Below are 26,420 nucleotides of genomic sequence, written 5' to 3' on the forward strand. Positions count from 1 at the left end.
ACTAAAAATTTCTGTTAATGTTTAGCTGACACTTGTTCACCTCAGTAGTACCAGTGGTTTTGCATTTACTGACATGTCGCCTGGATTTATTAGTTTGTTTACTAACAAATTTGTTTTTTTCGTTATTATTTATTAGAATGTGATGTCAACATGGCGACCATGAGGGGGCGACCCGCTGCATGTAGAACACAGCGGCTTTATATGATTCCTCATGTCAAAAACTTTAATTAGCAAGGGGGGAAAAACTCAGTGCGACCAAAAGTAGCTGTTTAATAAACTGAGCTGTTGCCCCTTAGAATGGAATGTTGCCCTAGTCATGGGGGTATTTTTATCTCTCTCTCTCTCTCTCTCTCTCTCTCTCTCTCTCTCTCTCTCTCACACACACACACACACACACACACACACACACACCCTAAAAGGGCTTTTCACACTTTCTCATTGGCCATTGGGGTGGTGTGTGTGAAGCTGTCAGAGCTGATCCGAGCGCACAGCTGATCCACCCAGACCGAGTAAGTAGCCTGCATTCATTCATTTCTGCCGTTACATTTATCACGATTTTTAAGAATAACAACAGTCAGGTTTTTTATCGTTGTGAAACGACAAAACGATCAGCTTTCGAGTTCATTTCATAAAGTTTCTTTGACAGTCCATGCTGAACGGTTCAGTAGTGTCTTTCTCGTGTAATGAAGTCGCGCGCTGGATTTAGCTTGCAGACCATGAGCTTTTATTGTGTTGCGGATCTTTACTGTATAAAATGAGTGACATGTTATATGTGCTTCGCTGTCCTGCTCACTAGATATCTGCTTACTTGTACCTATTTTCAGCGCAGCAAACGCACCTGTACACCTCAAACTCAGTAACTCACTTCATCGAGTTTCTTACAGCACTATCTATAAATGTACGCTACTGCAAATTCAAATGACTTAGACATTTGTTGATTTAGCAGAATCATTTGTCTATGCTGAGCATTATTTTCATATTGTGGTCGTCTGCATTTTCTCACCAGGACCTGATAAGCAGTATGATGACTGTCATAAGTGATTAAAGTAACACATTAGGCTACCTGAAGTTTTATAGGCTATACAATGCATATAAATGCATTCTGCATGCATAATGCCGCAATGCTTTATAATACATCTTGAGTTGTATATTTTTAATGAATACATGGAACTAAAGATTATAGTGCAGTAGTATGTTTTAATACTTCACTATTAATTGTTGTACCTATACAGAGTATTATAGAACATAATCAGCATCCAGCTTTTATATCACTATACCCAAAGGCATAGAATAGATATTGTCTGCAGATGTTTAAATGCATTGAATTATAATGTGTATTATAAAATCTTATGAATACCTCTGTAATACCTTATATGCACAGACTTTAAATAAACTCTTACAGGTTGTTATTATTATTATTATTATTATTATTAAGTTGTGGGTGACAATTACTAATCAAGGATAATGAACGCAATGGGAAAATTTGAATTTCTTTCTTCCTGGCCTGCAGTGAGGTTATGAGTCAGTTAGTCTTCATGTCTGTGTGTGTGTGTGTGTGTGTGTTAGGGTTACGACTTGTCTAGCTTGTGTGACCTGTGTGTTGTGTGAGTATAACCAAGGTCAAAAGCTATGTCATTTCTGTCATCCACTGCCACTATTTGTTTATATGTTATGTTCGTTCTGTTCCTGGTTAGCATCTTAAACATTGTACTGTTTACCGCTTGTCTTAAGACTATTACTATGTCTGTCATGATGTTGTTAAATATAACCATGACATTGCATTACCTGATCATAGCTCAGGATGGGGGCTAGAAATGCTGGAATCCCATCATGATTGTAGCTGTAAGTCCGTGAACTTGCTCTACTCTGAATCCTTGTGATGTAACAGAGCAGAACGACGTGTAATAGGATGTGTCTTGTAGTAGTATGTCTTATTGCAAACAGAGTCTTTAAAATAGTCATGCAATCTTTCTTTTTTTTCCAGCCATTTGGTTTACAATGACACAGGAAGTGTCATTATACACAAGTATTCAAGCACACATACACACTAGTAAGTGACTATAGGTGGCGTTCAAATGAAACAAACCGAATGAGTCTTTAAATCATTAACTCAACTGATTTGTTCAAAAACACCAAATCATTCAGGAAAAATACACTACCGTATTTTGAAACCGATCTGCTGTGGCCTTTTTGGTCGGAAAAGCATTGAACAGATAAACTGGCAATTATTTGCGTTAAATGTAAGCTAAGTAATAACACTTCTTATTTATTGAACTGTTTACCGTTTGCTGTTTTGCCTTGTAGATGCCATTAACACAGTTTAGAAACACAAGACAGAGTAATGTAATAAAAAAACAAAGTCTAAAAATATGATTTTAAAAAGTAAAACTTTTTAGCATTGCTCTTTTAGAATGCTTGCATAAATGGAAAAGCAGCGTGTTCTGTGTGAAAGCTGTCATTGCTAGTTCTAACGTGATGTTTTCGAATTAGTAATGGAAGCTTGGACATATCTTTTAAATTTGCAATGTAAGATCCTGACTTTTTGGCCATAACACACTCTTGCTTGTCTGATATTACTCTAAAACAGTGAATTGTCTAACATAACAGTCATTAATTTTCAGATAAATATATAATTTAATTATTGCAACAAATTATTTTGGTAATATACTATTAAACAATATTGTAACAATTTTTGTTATTATTATTATTATTATTGATAATAATAATAATTATTGTTATTATCATGGATATTCATAAATATTTATTTTTGTAGCCTGGTTCAGTATTATTGTGACAAAAAGCAGAAATAAAACAAAAATTTAAAGCTGATCTTACAATGTGTATCATACCGAATCTCACCTGCTGTTTGAATACATACCCTTTGGCTTTGGCAATTAATTGATGTCTGACGATCTCAAATGCATCTTGTATTACTTGTTTTTCCTGGCACAAGCCTTGGACTCTTATTATTTTAATGAGATTTAACAATCTAAATGCAGCTGGATTGTTGTGAATCAGCCAGAAATTCAGAAAGCACACCTTCCATAAGCTAGCTGTAGTACAATTAATCCAGCGGCTATTAAGCAAGATAAGTAGCATGTGCTGAGAATACCTCGGTCGTGACTGGTCAATCGTGAACACTGCTGTCTATGTGTGTGTGTGTGTTTGTTTGCATATGTCTGTGCTCAGCACATGTCCATGCCAGATAGAGTTACTGGATTAAGGACTGATGAGTCTAACTGATCCCAAACGTCAACCGGCCACTACAGTGCCTTTCCTGCCCGTATCCTCAAACTCCCTCTCACGTGACTCGCTCTGTCTCTAGTGTAACAGCTTTGTTTGGTTGCTCACTGCTGGATGCTGTGCAGGGACATCATTACTTACAAACCATGTCTTTAAAAAGCTCACATAATGTAAAAGTAAGGAAAAATAAATAAAATGTTTTAAGCAATATCAAAGCCAGAAGATAATGAATACAAAGATGTTAAATGCACATAGCAGACCTTTTTAACACAAATAGATGCTTAAAACACTCTTTGCTCTCCTGATCTGAGACTCTTATCAGGGTCATAACATGGCTAAGCTTGTTAAACCTCTCATGCAAGTCACTCTCAGACAAGACATGACTCTCATGCTCCCTGTAGAAAGAACATGGCAATGCTGCTGAAGATCCTGTCCGGTAATGCAGAGTCTTAAGAGGTTTAAGCTATTATTAGATTAGATTTGACAACAGCATTTATCAGTGTTTATTTACTATAACTTGAATTACAATCAATAGTCTTTCCTGTAGCTTGAACTGTGGAGTATGGCACAATGGGTCTAAAGCAAGAACTGATCAAATGTAAATGTATAATTTGAATGCAATGTAAATTGATTTGGATTAACTCTCAAAAAAAGTGTTTGCCAAATGCATAATTGTAAATTTTAATGCAATACCGAACAGGCTCTTTAGGTATGAGCTGTATGTAAATGAAACAATATGTTTTGACTATTTGAACAGTCCCCCATATAGCTCATACAACAAACTCCTACTATTTAACTTTGTAACGACATTGAGTTAAAGATGTTCCACCCGAAAATGAAAATTCTGTTATCATTTTCTCACCCATGTCGTTCCAAACCTGTATGAGTTTCTTTCCTTTGTTGAGTACATAAGAAGATATTATGAAGAATGTTGGAAACCAAAAAGTTGCTAGGAGCCATTGACTTCCATAGTATTTATTTACAATGGAATCAGTGGCTACCAGCAATGTTCTTTTGTGCTCAACAGAAGAAAGAGATTCGCACAGGTTTGGAATGACAAAAGGGTGAGTAAATGATGAAAGAATTTTTACATTTGACTGAACTATCCCTTTAAATGCATCAACCTGTGATTTCCGCTATTGACGGATGACAATATTTATAACCAACAAAAAGAGGAAAGGTTTTTTCTTTGTATTTTTGAAAAGTTTCATGTTCAGACTACAACATTGTCAAAATGATCCTTGTTCAGTTCCACAAAAACAACTAAAAATGCTGTATTATGCATGCCAGACCACAAATAGTGGCAATGTCACTTTGTATAGAAACAATAAACGCCTGCGCACATACGCATTCCTATAGACTGGACATGTAATATGCATGCAAATGACATCACCGTTTTCACAAATTCAGGTTTTCATAGTTTACATGGAGATGATAACGATATTGTTCTCAAGAACTTGCAATTTGAAACCCGTTTTCAAATGTTTGCGCTTCAGGCTCCCAAAACACTGTTGTTGTGTAGATGAATGTGCAAAATGCATAAAAAGTTTTCCAATTTTAGTTGAAAACGGTGTCGTGTAAACAGTCCCTTGTTCAGTTCTTGGAGGAAGAGCACTATTATATTGGAAGGTCATAAGAATTGTGATTCCTCATGTTATGAGTTCAGTAGAATTGAGAACTCAAACTCTGGGTTCCTGAAACACCATATAAGGCTCGCTGAGTGAAGTGGTAGCTCATTCTCTGCTGTAGTACTGCTGGATCTCTGCGCTGTTGTTATACTGGGCCTATTGTGTTTCATTTGTGAGAGGATCTGGCAGAATGCTGATGCTTACAGTTTGCTTATTTAGGAGCAGAGGAGCCCCTACAAATATACACACACACTCAGTCTGGCATTTGTGGTTTACAGGGACTCTTCATAGGCGTAATGGTTTTTATACTGTACAAACTGAATGTGCTATTGCCCTACATCTAAACCTACCCCTTACAGGAAACTTTGTGCTATATCAGGTTTTCAATACACTCCATTCTGTGTGATTTATAAGCGTTTTGAAAAGTGGGGACATGGGGTAATGTCCTGAAACTTCACTTTCTTCTTGTAATACCTATGTCATACCCTTGTCATTATACAAATTTATGTCCTCATTTGTCACAAAAACGCGCACACACACACACGTTTGTTTTTTGTGAAAAGTGGGGACATCCCATTGGTGTAATGGTTTTTATAGTGTACTTACTGTATGTGCTATTGCCCTACACCAACCCTACACCTAAACCTACCCCTTACAGGAGACTGTGCATTTCAACTTCCCCCAAAAAAACCTCACTCTGTATGATTTATAAGTGTTTTGAAAAGTGGGGACATGGGTCAATGTCCTCAAAAGTCACCTTTACCTTGTAATACCTATGTCATACCTTTGTCATTATACAAATCTATGTCCTGACTTTTCACAAAAACGTGCACACACACACACACACACACACACACACACACACACACTCTCTCTCATAACTGTTCTTTGATGGACTAAACTTCAAGATTGTAACCAGTCATTACTAGATATTCCCATTTCAAAACTATTCTTAACACTTTCAAAGGGCTTATTTAAAACATGAGTAATGGGTAATTATAGTTCAGTCTCATCACTAACTTTAGTTTGGCCTTCCACACACACACACACACACACACACAATGGTACATTCCCTACAGCAGTTCTCTTGGAGGGCTCCCATGGGTCGACCATCCACCACATGCCAGATCCATGTTGTATGGGTGATAACATGATGATGTCATTATTTATGTATGAGTAAAGCTGTGTTTGCGTTGTTATGGCAGTTTGGTGACTAGGTAACCACATCTGTGGATGAATGATAATTTAGGAAGACATGTTCGGAACGGTGCTGTTTGAGTAATTTCATGTATTACAGCTGAGTGTGACTAACATGATGATGGCTTACAGTCTCTTTTCAGACCAGATGCATTAGCTCCACTTGTTCTTCAGGTTCCTCATGTTATTGCTCCAATTGTAAGTCGCTTTGGATAAAAGCGTCTGCAAAATGACTAAATGTAAATGTAAATGCTCAGAAATGACTGTCTTTACTATACTTTACTTACAAAAAATTACAAATGATAGTTTATGATAAATAATGATAACATGCACGATAACAGCTTGAAATATGTTTCTCCGACCATCAGCATTTATTTGATAGTATTGAAGCATTATTAACTTTTTCTTTGGGATTAGTTTGACCTGAACAAAAACTGATAAAATAAAATAAAAACAAATAAAATAAAAACAAATAAAATAAAACAAAACAAAACAAAACAAAACATATAAAATAAAATAATAAAATAAAATAATTCCAAAAGACAATTAGCGGTTGTAGGAGTGTACTTCTACAATATATTTTTTAATTTTCTATTATTATTATTATTATTATTATTATTAATCTTTAATTTAAGCTTTTATTCAGCAAGGAATTAAATTGATCAAAAGTCACAGTAAAGACATTTATAATTTGACTAAATGTAAAATGTCCATTCATCAAAGAATACTGAAAAAATGTATCAGTTTCTACAATAATATTAAGTAGTAATAAATGTTTTTGAGCAGCAAATCAGCATATTAGCATGATTTCTGAAGGATCATGTGACACTGAAGACTTGAGTATTGATGCTGAAAATTCAGCATCACAGGATTAAATTACAAATTATTTTAAAATATAATTGAATACAAAACAGCTATTTTAAATTGTAATAATGTCACATAATATTACTATTTTTACTGTATTTTTGATCAAATAAATGCAGCCTTGGTGAGCAGAAGAAAATCTTATCGACCCCAGCTTTTGAACAGTAGTGTATGCTCAGTGGGGTCTTCAAAGGTATCATATATACATTTAAGAAGCATTAATTAGCTTAATCATTTTATGCAATGTTGTATGCTGTTTAAGCTGTTTTTAAGTAGGAATCATTGTAAGATATTGATTTAAATGTGCAGTATTATAAAAGCAATAAACTTGCTGAGACTGCAATATACTAAAATACACCTGTGTTGGGTGTTGATGGATCAGCTTGTCTGATGAATGGCTTGCTCTCAAAGACTGCTGAGTTGAGCTACACTTCAGAGGTGTAGAGTGTCAGTGCAAGAGGAGTTTCCCAAATACAGGAGCTCAGCAAAGCAGATTATGGAGCACACTTACCTCTGAATGACTTACGAATACCTCTGTTTTAATCAAGAACTCTTACTTGTTTTTCAACAGTGCCATGTCCTCGGGGAAGTATTCAGGATGGTACACAAATGCGTTATTAGAGGAACCTGCTGTAATTTGAGCTTCTGATCAACCAAACTTTCTTCAGTTGAGACTCCACCCTTGTTTTTCCAATTTGAGGTGTTGATATCGTCTTAATCACACACCAGGAATTATACTTCAGACTTCCAAAGTGAGTTCATGATATGGACAAAATGGAAAATGTAGCCCAGGAGTCCAGAGCTGAACGGATAGCTCGCTACAAAGCAGAGAGACGGCGAGAGTTGGCCGAACGTTACGGCAGCCAGGAAGAGGAGCTTCCATCTAAGTGGTCGAGAAGAGAGAGGGAAGGACGCGCCATCCGTGACTCCAACTATTCGGATAAGTCTGTTTCGGGAGGAATGAATGGAGGGATGGGGAGGAATGGACAAACGCCACTGGAAGAGAGGCCTGTTCCTGCAAAGATCTCCAATGGGTGTGAGGTGAACGCCCGTGGAGAGAACACACACCAAAACAGGTGAGCTTTCCTGTGCCTTTGTACCATACAAAGGTTTGTGACATTACTCTCAGCCCAACTAATGTTAATTTTGGTCACACTTCACTTTAAGGTCCAATTCTCGCCATTTAACTGTGACTTTTACCTCAATGAACTCTTAAATACTGCTTATTAATAGTTAGTAAGGTAGTTGTTAAGTTTAGGTATTGGGATTAGGGATGTATTAGGGATGTAGAATAAACACCCATTTTGTTAATAATAGGCATGCTAATAAGCAAATAGCGAGAATTGGTTCTTATACTAAAGTGTTGCCAAAATTCAAAATTATTGAGTTTTTTCTTATTTACTTTGCTAAAACAAACTCCTGGTTTTACTGTGGACTTAAGCAAGGCATTAATTGCAATGAGGGAGATATGGAATATTTTCTGCTGATATTTAGGCTGATTACACAGGACTTCCAGCTTTGAATATATTATGATCTCCACTAGGTTTTGCAACATTTCCCTGTGCACTAAAAATATTTAGACCTAAATTATTTGAATTTGAACTACACTGTTTTAACATAAACAAACTAATAAACTTAATGTGATACATATTTGACAGTCGTAGATAAATGAAACATGTCAGATGTCTGTACTCAAAAAGCAGGCATATTCTGTTATTAAAAATATAAAAAATTTGAATCTGTTTGATTTTATTCAAATTAATATTTTTAAAAGGCATTTATTCAACTTGCTTAGAATCGACATGCATCTGTTTATTGTGGAAACAATTACATTCATTCAGTTGAAAAGTATGAATATGCTTAAAATATGGCAAGTTTTGGAACAAGCAGTATTCAGTTAGTTCAAATGTGGTAGATTGTTAGATATATAAACCTTGTTATTGTGTATTTAAAACACATTCAGTTTAGTACTATTACTACTAAGTACTATTACAAAAATCTTATTTGTTTAATTTATGTATGGCAATTAAGTTAGTTTCTTTATGGCAAAACTGCGTAATGAAAATGGATTGAAATGTTATATGCAATTCAAAAACATAAATCTTAAATTTAGGCCTAAATATTTTTTTTAGCATTCTCTATATCCATCCCTGTCCCTCTTGTCTCTCAGCTGTCCCTTCCTTGCACCCTTTATTTCCTCCAGTTCTTGTCTCTAGTTGAAGTCTTCTGCCTCTTTCCAGGGAAAGTTTGTTGGGCTCGTCTGGTACAGTGGCTGGGGAAAACTCTCCAGACTCCCATGGGCCCTCAACCCCTGAAACTCCCCAGTTACACACTCATGTATCAGTAGGCCAGCTGAAGAACGCTCTTCTACAGCATACCTCGAGCCCAGCTCCGTCTGATAGAGTGTAGGGACGCCTCAGTGTGTGTGTTCATTTCCTGCTTCATTCTGTTTGTATTACCCCAGGCAAAACATTTTCAGTTATTTGGCCAGCGCTAACTCTAACACCAGTATTTTTAATAAAGTGTCCACTTTAAAATATGTTTGAAATTGTCCTATAAACGCTGTATTTATTTTAATATATAATCCATATTAATGTAATGTATATGCTACTATTCCAAAATTTGGGGTCAGTTTTCTTTCAGTATTTTTATTCTGCAAGGATACATTAAACTGGTATACCTTCTATTTCAAATAAATGCTGTTATTTGAACTTTCTATTCATTCTAAAATATTGAAAAAATATATCAGTTTCTAAAAATATATTAAGCAACACAACTGTTTTTAAAAAGAATCTTACTGACCTCCAATTTGAATGGTAGTGTATAAATACAAATATAAATATAAATATAATTATAAATATAAATATAAAATAGCTCCGGTCGAATCAACAAATTAATAGACTTCATTCTCACTTTTTAAAAAACTTTCAAACATTTAAAACCCTTTTTTTTATTAATTCTAACTATTAAAAATTCTAAATATATCAAACAATATTTTAAGTATTTGATTCATTGTTGGCTGGATCTTTATCCTTGTATGCTAAATATTCAATTTTGGGGTTCACTTTAATTTATCTTTATCACTGGCGCTTATCTCTTTATGTAATAAATTGTATTCTGTGCACATTTTGTGGTGCTAACACAATGCTAATGTGCACCTGTAGTTTTGGGGCAGTGTGATTGATTCTGTCTAACACTCTACTATCTTCAGTGTGCTGTGAGGAGTCGCACAGCTCTTTTCGAATCTTTTCTTTTGACTCATTGCTTCTTTCTCTGTTTCTTCTTCCCACACCCACACCCACACTCTTCCTCTCCTCCATCTGTTATGGTCTGTCTACTCAAATATTAGCGCCACTGATGGTGGCGTGGTGGCCTTGACTCTTGACCTCGCAGTTCAACCAGTTGCGGAGGGAAGTCGTCGGCGTACCCGTCGATACATGCCAGGGGATTCTGCAGGGAGCCGCAAAAATAGTGAACGTTTTCGAACTCAACCCGTTACAGCCTACGAGATAAAGGACAGCTGCGGGTATGGAGACGACTGTCTCTGATCTCCACTTAGACCTGCAGTGTGCTTACAGCTGTTGCTTACTACCTAGATAAACTAACTTTTTTGGGTGTTTTGCCTGTCATTAACATTTTATGATGTGACAAAAACCATTCGTACATGCAAATGCCTCTGATCATTGCTTACATGCAGTACCATTTAGAAGTTTTTGGCCAGTTTTTTTTTTTTTTTTTTTTAATGAATACTATTATTCATCAAGGAAGCTTTGAATTGATCAAAAGTGAAAGTAAAGACATCAAATAAATGTTTTTTAAACTAAAATTTAATTTTAAATAGTTTTTAAATGTTAATATTTTTGTATTTTCAAATGAATATTTTGCAATATTACTGGTTTTACTGTGCATGTTTTAAAGGTAAAAAATAATCTTGGTAAGCATAAGAAACTTATTTCAAAAACATTACAAAATTGCACCAACCCCAACTTTTGAACAGTAGTATATGTACATGTTTCTGCCACAGAATAAAAAAAAAGAATGGTTTTAATAAAAGATAATTGTGACTCTTTATCTTGCAATTCAGTTTTTTTTCGTTGCAATTGTGACTTTATATCTCTCAGTTCTGTCTTTTTTAAAGAATTGCAACCTTTTTTTACTTTTAATTTAATTCAGAGAACAGAGTTCAACTCAGCATTCTGAGAAAAAAGTCAGAATTAGGAGATATAAACTCAGAATTGCAAGGAAAATGTCAGAATTCTGAGTTGCGAGTTCTCAAAATTAAAAAAAAAAAAAAAAAAAGTCTGAATTGTGAAATAAAAAGGTGCAATTACCTTTTTTATTTGGCTAGGATTAAGGGATGTAGAATATGTTCATGCAGAATAAGACATTGATATGTGCTTTATAAGCACTTATAATCGGCCAAAATGCCAGTGACATGCATGCTAATGAGATATGTGGTCCCTAAACCAAAGTATTACCCCACACACACACACATATTTATAATATATACACTTTGTTGAATCACTGCATAGTAACAAAGAAATGTTCAAGAAAGTGCTGGGCGTGTTTGTTGCTATTTTAGTAATTCAAGAGTAAAGTCAAAGGACTTTTTGTGCTATTGTACCTTTCAATATCACAACTACCTGGAATATATTAACAGATGTCAGCGATCATAAGTCAGCACAGTCCTTTCCTTTGAGTCAGAAAATGAGTTCAGCATGTATCTTATGTGCTTGATAGGATCATCAAACAGGGTGTGTGTGAGAGCTCACAGTTTTAATAGTTAGCATTATGTCATGTTTATAACCTGCACAGATGTGTCTGTGTCTGTCACAATGCCTGTAGTGCAGGAGAGACTTGTTACAGCAGATCTGGCGTGAAGTCATCTCACTTTTTTCTGTGTATCTTTTACTTTGCATGAGAAGGTTTGAGTGAGTGCTTGAGTGTGAGTTTGATTGTCTGGTGCTTCCTGTTACTCTGAGAGTTCTCTTTTTTGTCTTTATTTCACAGAAGAATGGACAATGAAAATCAAGACACCTCACAAAGTAAGTGCTTAAAATTGCTGCATTTTTAATTTAGGTGATTTAAGTAGTAATTCATGTGGTTCCAAAGTTAAAACCTGAAGTGAGAAGCTCATTGCACTTTTTCAGCAGCTTTGACTTGAATTATTGATGAAGAAAATTAAGCTAAAACTCATTAAATTGCATAGAAATAATTGTGACAAAGTAAATAGATGAAAACAAAGATGATGCTATAATACTGAAGTGAATCTTACTCTTACTGACTTTGAGCGGTAGTGTATATACTGTAGTATGTACATATGCAGGAGTTTTGTGGTAAACGGTTGTTAAACTGTAGACTGAGGGGCCTTTCATAAGTTTTGTAATTCTACCACTACATAGTATCAATGCAATGTAATACCTATTAAAAAATAGCATTTTTATAGTACTGCTAGTTTTAGGATGGAATAAAATGATGGATCAAAGTGAGACTGTGTATAGTGGAAGTGTGTAGGGTATCATAGTAAACCAAAACATAAACACGCTCTTATACACTTTTACACATGCATATATTTTGAGTAAGTGGATACTGTCGTAAACAGTTATAATGACCTCTGTTTTATTACCAGAGAGAGGATAAATCTTAAGAGGCTGCATTAGAGCAAGCTTAAAGAGTGATAAATATAAGCTACAAACAGAGGGAAGAAGTGTGTGTGTGTGTGTGTGTGTTTGAGATCAGCCGTAAATCTGCCAGTCAAGAGAAGTACACACAGGTGAAGAATACATCTGCCAGGCTGTGTGTGAGTTTGGCCAAACACGGAGCAATGCATTTATGAGTGTGTGAGAGAGTACGGATGATATGTTTGTTAGTCATTTAGTGATCTCATACAGACATTTGGCCATCGTGATCTAAGGTGAATCAAATGCACATGTTGCATTTAGATAGCTATAGTTTGTGGACAAATTTGTCCTCAGAACCGAGTGAAATCTGACAAAATCTCTCAATTACAAAAACGATAGGAATAATATTTGAAATCATTCTGAAATTGCAAAACATCTTTTAATGGATGGATTGAGTTACAGTTAATTCATTATAATTCACTTAATCAACCCAGAAAAACAGTAGTAGTTATGGTATGTCCTCAAGTAGATAAATATGCGTGTGTGTGTGAATCAGCAGGGTGATCCTTTTCCACATGTAATGTGTGCTTGCTGTTTTTCTTACAGTGGATGTAAAGACAGATGACAGAGCCAAGATGAGTGTAGCTGCCAAGATGTCTCTGTTTAAAGTAGGTGAAACAAGAGCCCACCATATCTTTTTAGCAACTGCTGCAGGCTGAAAAGAAAAAGGTCATTGCCATGGATGGAATACACACACACACACACACACACACACACACACACCTACCTTGTATATATTTATCCATGTGGGGACTTCCCAATTTACTGTTCTTAATAGAAGCTAATTATATATACTAGACTATACTTATCCGGTACCATAAAATACACCTTTTGCTGTTTTAGTATTTAGTACTTTTATGATTATTTTGTTTTGTCAGGCATCATTGTCTTATATTTTCAGAAATTACACACTCAGAACATATACAAAGAGTTTTTATTTTATTTTTAGAATAAATCAAATATATATATATATATATATATATATATATATATATATATATATATATATATATATATAATTATACTAATTAATAATAAATATATAATATAATATAGTTGTGAAAAAAAAATAGGAAACATTAGATTATTAATTTTGAATGCACTCATTTTATACTCTGCATTTTGGAGTACTCTCTCTATTTCTGCTCCAGTATGTTGTTTCTTCTCTGTTCTTTCGCTTTGTCTTTGGGCTGTAGGTGGTAATAAGACACCTGGAGGGTTTGGTTACAGCGTGACCCACTGGGTTTCATCGGTTACTGTGTCTTCCCTACCCAGGCTCTATTTTATTCATTCTGCCATTGACCCACTTCACCAGAGACATTAAAAATTGCATTGCAATTTCATTTTCTTGCCAATACAGAAATGACAGGAATTGTTCACCTAATTGTTCACCTATGATAATCTGTGATTAATGATATGCATCCTTTTGGAGAACACATAAGTAGATTTTCACAAAAATGTTTTACGTATAATGGAGTATATTAGAGTGTATGCCAACAAGAATGTAACGACTGAAATCTGAAATCACTTTTATGGTCATTTTTTGAGTTTGATGGCCCTTGGTCACCATTCACATTTACTTTAAGGAAAAGAATAGCATGAACATTCATTAATTAATTTTTCATTTAATTGTTGTTCCTGTCAGGAGTTGGAGAAGACAGCTTCACCTGAGGCTTCCTCGTTCCTCAAACCTCGCTCCAGTAACAGTTTCCATGAGCGCAGAGTTCGTCGTAACAACGATCCTCGGGCACTCACTCAGCCAATCACCTTTGACGAAACAGCGATGGCAGCGAGGTAGGCAGGACAAATTTCTTGCAGCTTAACGCTCCATCTGTCTTACAATCTCTCACTATACTCACAGCAGAAGCGCCACTGCTACATTAAAAAGTAATTCTGAGAGTTAATAACAAGCAGTGTATTTAGGAGAAAGATTATGAGCTTATTAATGGTCTATTATTCTTCCTCCAGTCCGCAGCGGGGTGAGGCAGGTGAGGCTGAACCTGAGGTGGAGGATGATGCTGGCACCAAACTGTCGATGAGTGAGAAACTGGCTCTCTTCAACAAACTGTCTCAGCCCATATTGAGTGCTGTGGGGAGTTCCGCAAGAGACGGCAGCCCTTTAGAGGCCTCTGAGAGACGCAGACAGAAGGGGGCACGTTACCGCACGCAGCCCATCACTGTGGATGAGGTCAATTTGGTAAGTGTATTTGGTGTGCACAAACATACTGTATAGGTCTGCATATCTGTGATTACTAGAAGTCCTCTCCATTTGCTACTTGTGGAGTAACTGTTAAATATATCTAGTCAGTGTGTATACTGAACAGTGTGTACTGAACAAATCAGTGTGTTACAAGAGCTTTAGATCTGGTGACCCTCATGAAAAAAACAGATTTTCATGCTGGCTTATGGTGGTTGGTGCATGTTTAGCTGGTGGACCAGCATAGCCATCACATAGCCCCCTAATGTATGAATATCTAAACATGCAGTTATGTCAAAAGAAAGAGCTTCATGCATAGATTTTTTATCAACACTTGAATGTTGGTAGTTTTCATAAAAATGCAAAATGCTGAGAAAAATCATGCTTTTGTCAAAGAATATGTCTGGATCAGATTTGGAACGATGATCAAAACATAGATGGAGTAGATTGCATCCATCAACACCCCCAAAGCTTTATACCACTTCCTGGGCTGACATTTCATTCAGTATCATAAGGCAGTTTTGATTTATATGCTGTTTAATGTTTGATGATCATGCTATTTTACATATGTGATCGCTTTTTCCTGGTTCTTTTTGCCTTTTTTGATCCAGCGATTACATACTCTTTCAGAAGATGTGTAATAGCGTTCCCTGCCATGTAACAGTGAAAACACAGAAAGCTGAAAAATTCCGTCAGCGGTGGGGAAGGAGTTAAATAATAAATTATTATAAATTGCTAATTTAGAATAAAAGTAATTAAAAAGGTAGAAATACTGGACATTGGAATCGTGATCTTTGCAGTAATGCAGTTTTGCACCTGCAAATCTTCCATTGATGTTATATATAGCCTGGGAATTGTTTATTTTGTGACGATAACTTCTATGGCACCTTCTTTCAGAGACATTGAAAAGCTTTCTTTCACTTTTAGCTTCAGAAAGGGCCTGTTGAGCTTCCTCGTCTTCATCTGGCACCTCACCTCTCTGACCGACAGCAGGCTGAGTCCATCAATCTGAAGCCCAGTGAAGTGCATCTCTCTGGGCTGAGCTCTTCTCAGGAGTGGGGTTCCTCTTCTGAACTCTCCTCATCATCCCATCTGAAGCCTGCATCAGACAGCAACTCCCAGAATGCAGTGCAGATTAAAGGCATCTTGAAAAAGAGCTCTTCAGAGGGAGTGGTGTGGAGGAGTGAAAGCAAAGACAGGGATAACCTGAACGGACACGGCCTGGAGCAGAATGGGAGGGAGAGGAGAGAGAGGAGATAGAAGAGAGACATATGACACCTGTGGATCAATCTCCAGCTCCTCTCTCCAGCGCTCCCTGGAGGCAGAGGGCAAGGAAGGAAGCCTCTGCATCCTCTGGCAGAACACGGAGATCTGCTCCAAAGCCTGAGGAACGTCCGTCTCTATCAGAGGACCACCAGATCACAGAACAGAGCAGAGAATCAGCCATCAGCGACAGGTTCTCTCCCTTTCGCTCTTTGTGTGTATTTTCAGATATACACTACCTTTCAAAAAATTTGGGGTCATTAAGATTCATTTGTTTAAACATAATAAATGTAATGTATTACCAAAATATAAATATATAGTACTCCATAATGAATTCATTATATGCGCATAATGACTTTAAAGATCACTCAATTCAGTCACTCAATTTCTAAGTAAAGGAAGAATTGTGTTATTTTAAAGTTATTATAATGTTTTTTGTTCCTTTTAGGTGGCATATTGCAAATTGTATTGTGTTTGTATTTATTGTCATATTATTATTTATTATTTAATTTATTATTTTCATTGCACATTCATAGAAAATGTTACTTCTGCGTTTAAACAAATTTGGTGGATTGGGTTTTTTAAAAAGTTTTTTGTTTTAACAAAATTCTGCAGTGTTTTGACCCTATTAAATGAGAAAATCTTGTCCACAGGCTGACAGACTCAAAAGGAACTGAGAAAGAAGAGGAGAAGCAGAGTGCTAAGGAAAAGTGCAATATCAGTCTAAGCAGTGCGCCACAGGTTAGTGTACTGTATGTGTGTGGATGATAATTCCATTGTGTTTTCACAGAGAGCTAAAGTATCTAAGCGAATTTAACTATATGGCATATTGACTAAGAGGTTTATTCCTGTTTTTGTGATTAAATGAATGCATCAGCATGTTTTTGTGGTCAAATGTACACTGGCATGCAGCATGTGAGTCAAAGGTGTCAGTCTAATGTTTCCTCATGTCTTTCTCCTCCCTGGTTTCCACACTGCTCCCTGTAGGATGAGAGCGTCACTACAGCTGAGTCTAATCCCCAAACTCAATGCTGGGTAAGAATGTTATGTGTGTTTTTACAGGTTTATGATTTCATTACAGGTTTATGATTCAATCAATCAATCAATCAATCAATCAATCTTCTCTCTTCTCCTCTCCTCTCCTCTCCTCTCCTCTCCTCTCCTCTCTCTCTCCTCTCCTCTCCTCTCCTCTCCTCTCCTCTCCTCTCCTCTCCTCTCCTCTCCTCTCCTCTCCTCTCCTCTCCTCTCCTCAGGAGCCTGTGTTTTCCTCTGTATATTCTCGTTCAAGTTCCACACCTCAATATGTGATGTTTTTCAACGAGGTGAGAATTTCTTTCATTTTTTTTTTGTCCACATTAAACAGTTGTTGTGAACTTTCATAATAAGACTGTGAATGGAATGAATGTGTTCATAAGCTGCTATTGCTTCAACACAACATTGGTGCATCTGTTTTACAATATATTGTATCGTGAATGTGTGTGTGTGTGTGTGTGTGTGTGTGTGTGTGTTTATGTTTTTGTTTTGGCTGCCTTGTCATATTAAGGTCCACTGAATATTTGTGACCTTGGACCACAAAACCATTCATAAGGGTCGATTTTTTTTAATTTCACATCATCCTAAAGCTGAATAAATAAGCTTTCCATTGATATATAGTTTGTTAGGATCGGACAATTTTTGCCGAGATGCACCTATTTGAAAATCTGGAATCTGAGGGTGCAAAAAAATCTAAATATTGAGAAAATTGCCTTTAAAGTTGTCCAAATTAAGTTCTTTAACGCATATTACAAATCAAAAATGAAGTTTTGATATATTTACGGTAGGGAATTTACAAAATATCTTAATGGAACATGATCTTTACTTAATATCCTAATGATTTTTGGAAAAAAATCTATAATTTTGACCCATACAATGTATTGTTGGCTATTGCTACAAATATACCCCAGCGACTTAAGACTGCTTTTGTGGTCCAGGGTCACATTTGAGCAAAACCTTTTCAACATTTAACTGTCAATAATGTTATTATTGACATAATAATGTCATAATAATGTAACTGGTTTGCTTTAGCTTCGACCAGCAGACCTAGACAGTTGCTATTATTATACTCTTCTTCTTTCTCTTTGCCTCTCTAGAGGAGTCTTTCTTATGAAGCTCAGGAGGTTTCCACAACCACTCAAACTCAACCACAGGTGACGGGGAGAGTCAAGGTATTTTTAAGATACATAGACAACTACTGTTAAAAAGTTTGGGGTCAGTCAGATTTTTAAAAAAAAGAAAGAAATTAATACTTTTATTCAGCAAGGATGCAATAAATTGGTCAAAAGTAAAAATAAAGACTCCTACATTGTTACAATATATATATATATATATTTGTAGAATTTCTACTGTTCTTTTGAACTTTCTGTTAATCAAATAATCCTGAAAAAATTGCTTTCCACACAGAAATTTTATATAAACAACTACACAAATGTTTTTAACATTGATAATAATAATAATAAAATGTTTCTTGAGCAGAAAATCAGCATTAGAATTATTATAATGATTTCTGAAGGATCATGTGACGCTGAAGAATGCTGACACTGACTGGATTATGCTGAAAATTCAGCTTTGCTATCCAAGGAATATATTATATTTTAAAATACATAATTACATAGAAAACAGTTTTTTTTAATTATAATATTTCATTTTATTGTATATTTGTTCAAATAAATGCAGCCTTGCTGAGCATAGGAGACTTCTTTCCAAAACTTTAAAAACATTGGGATTTACCAATCCCAACTTTTGAACAGTAGTCTATTCAAACATTAACGTGTAATAATGGATATCAAAAAGTATATTAGAATATCAGCTAATTCAGTTTGTCTGTTATTTTAGGCAAGCTGTGAGGAGGAAGACTCTCCCAAACTCATCTTTACAGAAACACAAACCGTTTGTGCCAGTGAAGTCCAAGAGAGTGAGATGTTTGGTGCTGAGATGACCTCTGAACCCTCTTCATTACCAGCGTGTCCGACCACCGGAGGAGACACAGAGCCGGACCTGAGCACTCTCTGTCAGACCAACACACCAATGTAAAGCCAGCATCTGTACATGCATATCTGTGGGGGATTTCTCAGTGTGTGAGAAGATACAGGTTAACGCTCTGTTTGTGTTTAGTTTGAGCTCAGCTGTAGCCGAGCACAGACGCTCAGTTCGGCCGTCCCGCAGGACCCAGGGTTCAAGGAACCCATTACGTGCTCTTGCTGCTCGAGAAGATATCCAGCAGGATTTCATGCAGTCTGAAGAAAACAGTGAAATGGAGAATAATACAGGTTTACAATTAAAATTTGTAACCATTTTTTTCTTCCTGAATTAGTCGAGGCACTGGCAATTTTTTAGGTTTAGCTGATTAAACTATTTTGTCAAGATTAATCTAATGTGTTAACAGCATTAAACATATTTAACATCATTGTATTTCTTTTTGTTTTTTATCACTTTATTATTCAAGCTATGAAAAATTCTAACTGCACCCCGGCTGATGTCTCTTCCTCTGGAAAAGGGAGCAGACCCACAGTGCCATACAACAAACTTATGCTCATCCAGATTAAAGGTATGATGGTGTATCTAATATTCTTCTTTAATGCATTCCTGCTGAATAAAAGTATTGATTAAAAAATTGTACTGAGTCTGACCCAAAACTGAATGGTAGAATGCATTGTAAAATTCCATTGTTTGCATTAGGTGTGGAAGCACACTTGATTTCTCAGGTTTTCATACTTGGAAATTCCATAAAATGCTGAGAGTTTCATGCGAGAGTAATGTAGGTAATGTAGTCTGTGCATGTTTCTGTTCATCCAGGGTGGAGGCAGGTGCAGGTGCGGTTGGTGGAGCCGGTATCACGCTCTCTTAACAGTGGCGACTGCTTTCTGCTGGTCACACCTTCACACTGCTTCCTCTGGACTGGCAAACTCTCCAACACCATTGAGAGAGAAAAGGTACATCAGTTCACACAGAAACAGAGTGATTTCTATGGAAGCCAGTTTCCGCCACTGAATAAAAATGTGACTTTTTATCTCAAAATACTGACTTTTTCTCACAATTGCAAGTTTACATCTTGCAATTCTGACTTTTTTTCTCTGAATTTTGAGATATAAACTTGCAATTGCAAGTTATAAAGTCAGTATTGCTAGAAAAAACACAGAATTGTGAATTTAAACTCTAAATTCTAAAGAAAATTCTGACTTTTTATCTCAAAATTCTGACTTTTTCTCACAATGGCGAGTTTATATCTTATATCTGCGAGATATAAACTAGCAATTCTGTCTTTATTTCTCAGAATTGCGAGTTAAGTCAGAATTGTGAGATATAAACATGTGGTTCTGAGAACATAGTTTTTTCCCTTCAGAATTGAATTTTTATACTTTTATACAGATTTTATATCTCACAATTCTAAGAAAAAAAGTCTGAATTTCAAGACGTAAACTCACAATTATGAGAAAAAAAAGTCAGAATTGTGAGAGAAAAAATCTATCATTATAACTCAGAATTGTGAGTTTATATCCTGAGAAAAAAATTCAGAATCGCAAGATGTAAACTTGCCATTGCGAGATAAAAATTGAATTGTCAGAATTGTGAGATTAAAAGTCACAATTACCTATTTTTATTTTCTATTTAGTCACTATTTAGTTAAACGGTCTTCCATAGATTGCTGTGTAAGCCATTAAAGTAATTTTGCATCTTGAACAGTTTATTTTTTGGTGTAGAATAAGATATGAAATACTTGGAAAGTTTTGTTATTTATTGATACACTTTTATTTTATTGAAATAAAATAAATAAATAAAACAATAATATGTTATTAAATATTAATTTAATATTATTTTATTATTAAGCTCAGGTGAATCTCAAATACTACATTTAATTAAGATCTTGCATTTCTAAACATTTTGTAGTATTATTGCTGTCTTTTTTGTGAATGGGCTTTAGCTCTTGGATGTTGACTAATGGTTTGTTCCAGGCGTCTGAAATGGCTTCGGTGATTGTGACCCAGAGGGATCTGGGTTGTCAGGCAACAGGTGTTGTTCACCTGGATGAAGGTGTAAATACTGACAGCCTGCAGGCAGCAGAGTTCTGGAACCTTCTCGGGGGACAGACCCAGTATAAAGGCAAGAGACATAACAGAAAATTTCCTATCATAAACACTTTTATTTCTCAAAACTGCTCAAATGACATTTGTATGTTTGTGTATGTGTGTTTCTCTCTACAGGTCCAGACAGTGCAGATGATGATGAGCACTATGAGAGAGCCATATCAGAGTCAAACTGTATTTATAGACTGCAGGGGGACAGACTCAGTCCTCATGAGCAGGGCTGGGCGGTCGTACCGGAGCTCAGTCTTCTGAACTCCTCTCAGGTCCTGATCTCACTCCACACTATTAAAGAATGACATGTACTTCATATGCAGCTTGTGATTATACATGATTAAATATTTTGTGAAATGTAATGACAGTACTTGTTCCATTTCAGACTCTGCTGTTTGACTTCGGCAGCGAGCTCTATTTGTGGCACGGGAAAGATGTCGGCCCCAGCGAGAGGAAACTGGCCCTTCAGCTGGCTCAGCAGGTTTGGGACGGAGCGTATGACTACAGCAACTGCAGGATCAACCCTCTGGATCCCTCTGGTGGCAGTGCCTATATTCACAAGTGGGTTCACTGGAATAGGAGTGTTTTCATGTATTTGGCTACAGTGGGGTGTACAAGTCGACTAGTGAAAATACTTATGTTGTGCATTCTTTAAAATAAATACAGGTTTTTTTAAATGACAAATTTTAATGTCTCTTTTGTCCCTTTTTGAATAACAGCAGAACTTGAGCTGCATAAACTGCATTTGTTTGTGTAAATTTATAAATTATGTAAAACAAAATTGAAATAATGCTATTTTATATATTTTTTGTCCCACTGAATGAATAAAAATGTGACCCTGGACCACAAAACCAGTTTTAAGTAACACGGGTATGTTTGTAGCAAAAGCCAAAAATACATTGCATGGGTCAAAATGATAGATTTATTTATTTTTTTTTATGCCAAAAATCTTTAGAATATTAAGTTAAATCAAAACTTCAATTTTGATTAGTAATTGCATTTCTAAGAACTTCATTTGGACAATTTTAAAGGCGATTTTCACAATATTTGGATTTTTTTGGCACCCTCAGATTCCAGATTTTCAAATAGTTGTATCTCAGCCAAATATAGTCCGATCCTAACAAACCATACATCAATGAAAGCGTATTTATTCAGCTTTCAGATGATATATAAATCTCAATTTCGAAAAATTGACACTTATGACTGGTTTTGTGGTCCAGGGTCACAAATTTAAGTTTTAAGATGAAAGCAGTCAGTGGAATACCCTGTTGCATAACCTATTACTTGTTATCACAAACAGATGTACTAATTTGTGTGTTCAGGCAGGGTATTGGACGGCCAGACTGGGCGCTTTTTGGCCGTGTGTTTGACCAAAACGAGACGATACTGTTCAAAGAGAAGTTTGCTAACTCATGTGAAAAGACAAATGTGAACAAAAATAACATTGCTCCATCCACACAAGAGGAGGTGAAGGTGAGGAGACTGATATACACGAGTTATGACAACATGTCATGTTTCTCTTTTATACATATGGATTCCATCATCCTCAACATTTTTTTATATATATTCTTACTCACCTCTGGTGATTGGTTTTCACTTTTAAGTAATTTCATATTCTTTCTTTCTAGCTCAGTAATGTTTTGTGTCTTTTCTCCAGACCCCCTCACTCAAGTCATCTCCCCAGCCAGTGTCGGCTGAGCAGTGGTCATGTGATGCCAGAGCTCTCTTCGGTGGAGTCTGTCTCTCAGGGGTGTCTCAGATTGTTCTGGATGGTGTGGATGTACGAAGAGGACGGGACACGGTCACTCTGAGTGATGGCCGGCAGGCGGAGTTGTGTGCTCTTGCATTGAAAGCGTGGCTTATTTCAGAGGGTGAGGAGTGTGAAGTTTCCCCAGAGAGCTTGGGACAGTTCAATGAGGCCAGCACATATGCTGTACGCTGGACGTACAGCCTCACAGCCTTAGGTGAGTTAATGTGTGGGTAAGACCTTTTAAACTGAATGGCTCTACATATGTTAAGGCAGCGATTCCGAACCAGGTGTAAATATAATCAAAGGGAATATTATTTATTTATTAATTTTTTTGTTAAAGCTTTAAAATAGAATGATGAATTCATTTAGAAATAATTCTGAAAATAATTAATTTAGACTACTCTCATGATTTTTTAAGAATAAAAGTATAATGATAATAATAAGAAGAATTTAGAATAATAAGAATAGTACTGCTTGAGGAAAAGGTACAACGCTCACTTCAAGAAAAATAAATGTAAACTTTATCGGTTAAAATCAACAACTAAATTAACAAAGTAACCAATATCAACCGTATTTGGCTATATATTGTATAGTATAAAATAATATATTATATATTATTTAATAATATAAACATTTTTAAGTAATAAAATAATATGAATGATACTGTTGTGTTTTTGTTTGTTTGTTAAACCTTTAAAACATAATAATAAATTAATTCGCTCTGTCTGTCTCTATACTGTGTTTACAGACTGTAGAACTTACATTTACATTTACATTTTTGAAAATTGAAAAGTTTGAAAATTTTTATAATAGTTGTGTAAGTTATTCTGTATAAATGTATATAAACAATCTTCTGTTTGTGTCAGTTAATTTTTGTACTATTTCACAGGGGATCAAATGGCAATAGGTCAGGAGCGATCTGCTCTTTTCATTTGGAAGGGGCGGCACTCCAATATCAGTGGGCGGGACCTGTCACCAGCACTGACCAATCAGTGTAGTTCTCAGGTGTTCGTAGTAGAAGGGGAGGAGCCACCCTGTTTTCTGCAGTTGTTCCAGGGAGGAATGGTCATTTATAGACAACAACAAAGCAGAGACACAGGTCTGGTCAAATTTAATCCTCTCCCTTACTATGGGTTCACTTAATACATCTGACGTCATATGTTTGGTATGTGTTTCAGGAGGCTGGCGTCTGTTCTGTCTGAGGGGTGACGTCCCGGTGGAGGGAAGTCTGCTGGAGGTACAGTGCTCCTGCTCCAGTCTGAGGTCTCGTGGCTCACTGATCTTGTTGAACAGCCAGCAGGGGGCGATCTACCTGTGGCATGGCTGCAAAGTCCACAGCAAAGCTCGTCAGGTGGCCAAGCAGACTGTCCAACGCCTCACACAAATGTGAGCAAGACCTTTACAATTCTCTATCATGTAAACCCATAAAATGAAACCCATAATGAAAGATGCACGTTGCCAGATTGTGCTTGATTTCATGTGGTTAATGTGATGTTTAGGTGCCCACCTGAGCTGAGTCTGAGAAATGGCAGCTTTATGAATGTCCAGGAAGTGGAGGAGGGGAAAGAGCCAGCAGATTTCTGGAATGCTATTGGACCACAGGACAGGAAGTCATATGACTGCATGCTACAAGGTGTGATGCATAACAAACTATGATAAATCTCATGCGAACGTGTTAAGGTCATTGCACACTGAGTACGAAATTTCCGCACGGTAAAAAATAAATACGACCTCACGTTGTGTCAATCACGTTTACACACTGCCTCCGAAACTTTCGTCAGTCATAAAAAAAATTCCGATCAGTTTCGATTTTCTGTGTTTTCGCATCCGTAGCATGCATTTGATAGGAAAGGATGAGGAATATGAAAAAACGGAAAAACGCACGCGAACATTTCGGACTCAGTGTGCAATGACCTTCACTCTTCGTCATACAGTGAACGTTTGCAACCATTTTTTCACAAGAGATGAATTTCTTTCCTTCTAGATCCTGGTAAATTTAATTTTACCCCCCGCCTTTATCACCTGAGTGCCCAATCAGGAACTTTCAAAGGGGTGGAGATTATTAGCCCCTCCCATGTGAACAGTGTCATTACAGCAATGCCCTTCCTCCAGGAGAAGTTATATGCCATGCCACATCCAGGTGAGAGTAAGCAGTTTCACGTACTGTGCACAGAAGCACAAGTGCAGATAAAAAGTCTTTAACACTACACTTAAAGCAATGTGTTTACTACTTAAGGAAGTTGACAGACAAAATAAATCTTAATATAATATGCATTATTTTTCTTTCACACTGCTGTGGTGTTGTACCATTCTCTTGGCAGCACTGTTCCTGCTGGATAACTATCTGGAGGTGTATTTATGGCAAAGTTGTGAATCTTCAGTCTCACAGCGCCCCCACTGGGACAAAGAGAAGAAGTGCGCCATGGAGACTGCTTTACAATACTGCAAAGGTGAGTCTGGGCAAATGGATATTAGAAAGCCTTGTTTCTGATTTGTAAGTTATTGTTGGTGTTCTGTGTTCAGAGAGGAATCCCATACGGCCTCCCATGGCGTACCTTATTGATGAAGGGGCAGAGCCTCTCACCTTTACTAATATATTCCCTTCATGGGAGATGAGACTGACACAGGAAGTACAGGTGAGTGAGGACACATCATCATCATCATATACATTCGCATGTACAGAGGAATATGATTTACACTGAAATCTAATTAAAATATTTGTTTGCATTTTCTTCCAGGACTGCACGGTGCATAAAAAGCTGACTTTGGTGCAGGATGCTCTAGCTGCCCTTAATAAGACCCAGTTCCCCCTTAAGGATCTGCTGAAGAGACCTTTACCTGAAGGAGTGGATCCTTTACACCTGGAGAACTACCTGTCTCAACATGATTTCAAGGTTTAACTCTAAAACATAATATAAACTATAGTACGGTTGACTCACAAGATGAGCTTCAAAAGTATCTGAATAGCAGCCTTCCATTGTCATCAGTTATTTTTACACTGTTTTTAAACTAAAATTGTCTTTACTGACATGTAAAGCAACAAATTACAGTTAAATTAGTTTGAACATGCTGTTTAAGGGCTGTTTTATCTTACATAGATTTTGCTATGTGGAAGTGTAGTTAACTATTAAGTGCCTTGAACATAACTCTGAATATCTTATGAATACAACCTGAAAACAAAATCCGTGTGCCTTTCAATGTTGGCCAATCAATATCAAGTAATATCAACTAATATCAAGAAATAATAAAAAAAAGATATAGCTGGTGAGGTTTAAGTAACTTCCCTGTTTTTTGTTTTAGGTTGCTTTGGGAATGACATGGAATGACTTCAACTGTCTATCAGATTTACAGAAAATGGACCTGAAGAAAAGTAAAGGACTTTACTGAGTGTCAGCAGCACTGTGACCTACACTCAGAAGCAACATTTTAAAAGATGTGTTTGTAAGATGACATGTTCTTGATAGCACTCATGTGTACAGTGTAACT

The 26,420-nt window shown here is 36.4% G+C and overlaps 1 protein-coding gene across 1 annotated transcript; it reads left to right on the forward strand.

Moving 5' to 3' along the window:
* The first annotated feature begins 266 nt into the window (after positions 1 to 266).
* Positions 267 to 26,373, forward strand: svilc (supervillin c). The gene is given in 31 exon segments (XM_058769163.1): positions 267 to 509; positions 7,504 to 8,008; positions 9,173 to 9,337; positions 10,282 to 10,458; positions 11,943 to 11,977; positions 13,160 to 13,221; positions 14,259 to 14,407; positions 14,582 to 14,810; positions 15,738 to 16,069; positions 16,072 to 16,266; positions 16,727 to 16,814; positions 17,061 to 17,108; positions 17,327 to 17,395; positions 18,203 to 18,277; positions 18,945 to 19,138; positions 19,224 to 19,378; positions 19,555 to 19,656; positions 19,905 to 20,041; positions 21,062 to 21,209; positions 21,311 to 21,456; positions 21,570 to 21,745; positions 22,507 to 22,657; positions 22,842 to 23,148; positions 23,824 to 24,033; positions 24,113 to 24,320; positions 24,434 to 24,567; positions 24,919 to 25,074; positions 25,256 to 25,384; positions 25,458 to 25,570; positions 25,673 to 25,828; positions 26,235 to 26,373. Coding segments are annotated over 30 exon segments (4,635 nt in total). The 5' UTR covers positions 267 to 509; positions 7,504 to 7,706; the 3' UTR covers positions 26,322 to 26,373.
* Positions 26,374 to 26,420: the final 47 nt, after the last annotated feature.

Source organism: Onychostoma macrolepis, chromosome 03, assembly GCF_012432095.1.
Source record: "Onychostoma macrolepis isolate SWU-2019 chromosome 03, ASM1243209v1, whole genome shotgun sequence".
NCBI classification, from domain to species: domain Eukaryota; kingdom Metazoa; phylum Chordata; class Actinopteri; order Cypriniformes; family Cyprinidae; genus Onychostoma; species Onychostoma macrolepis.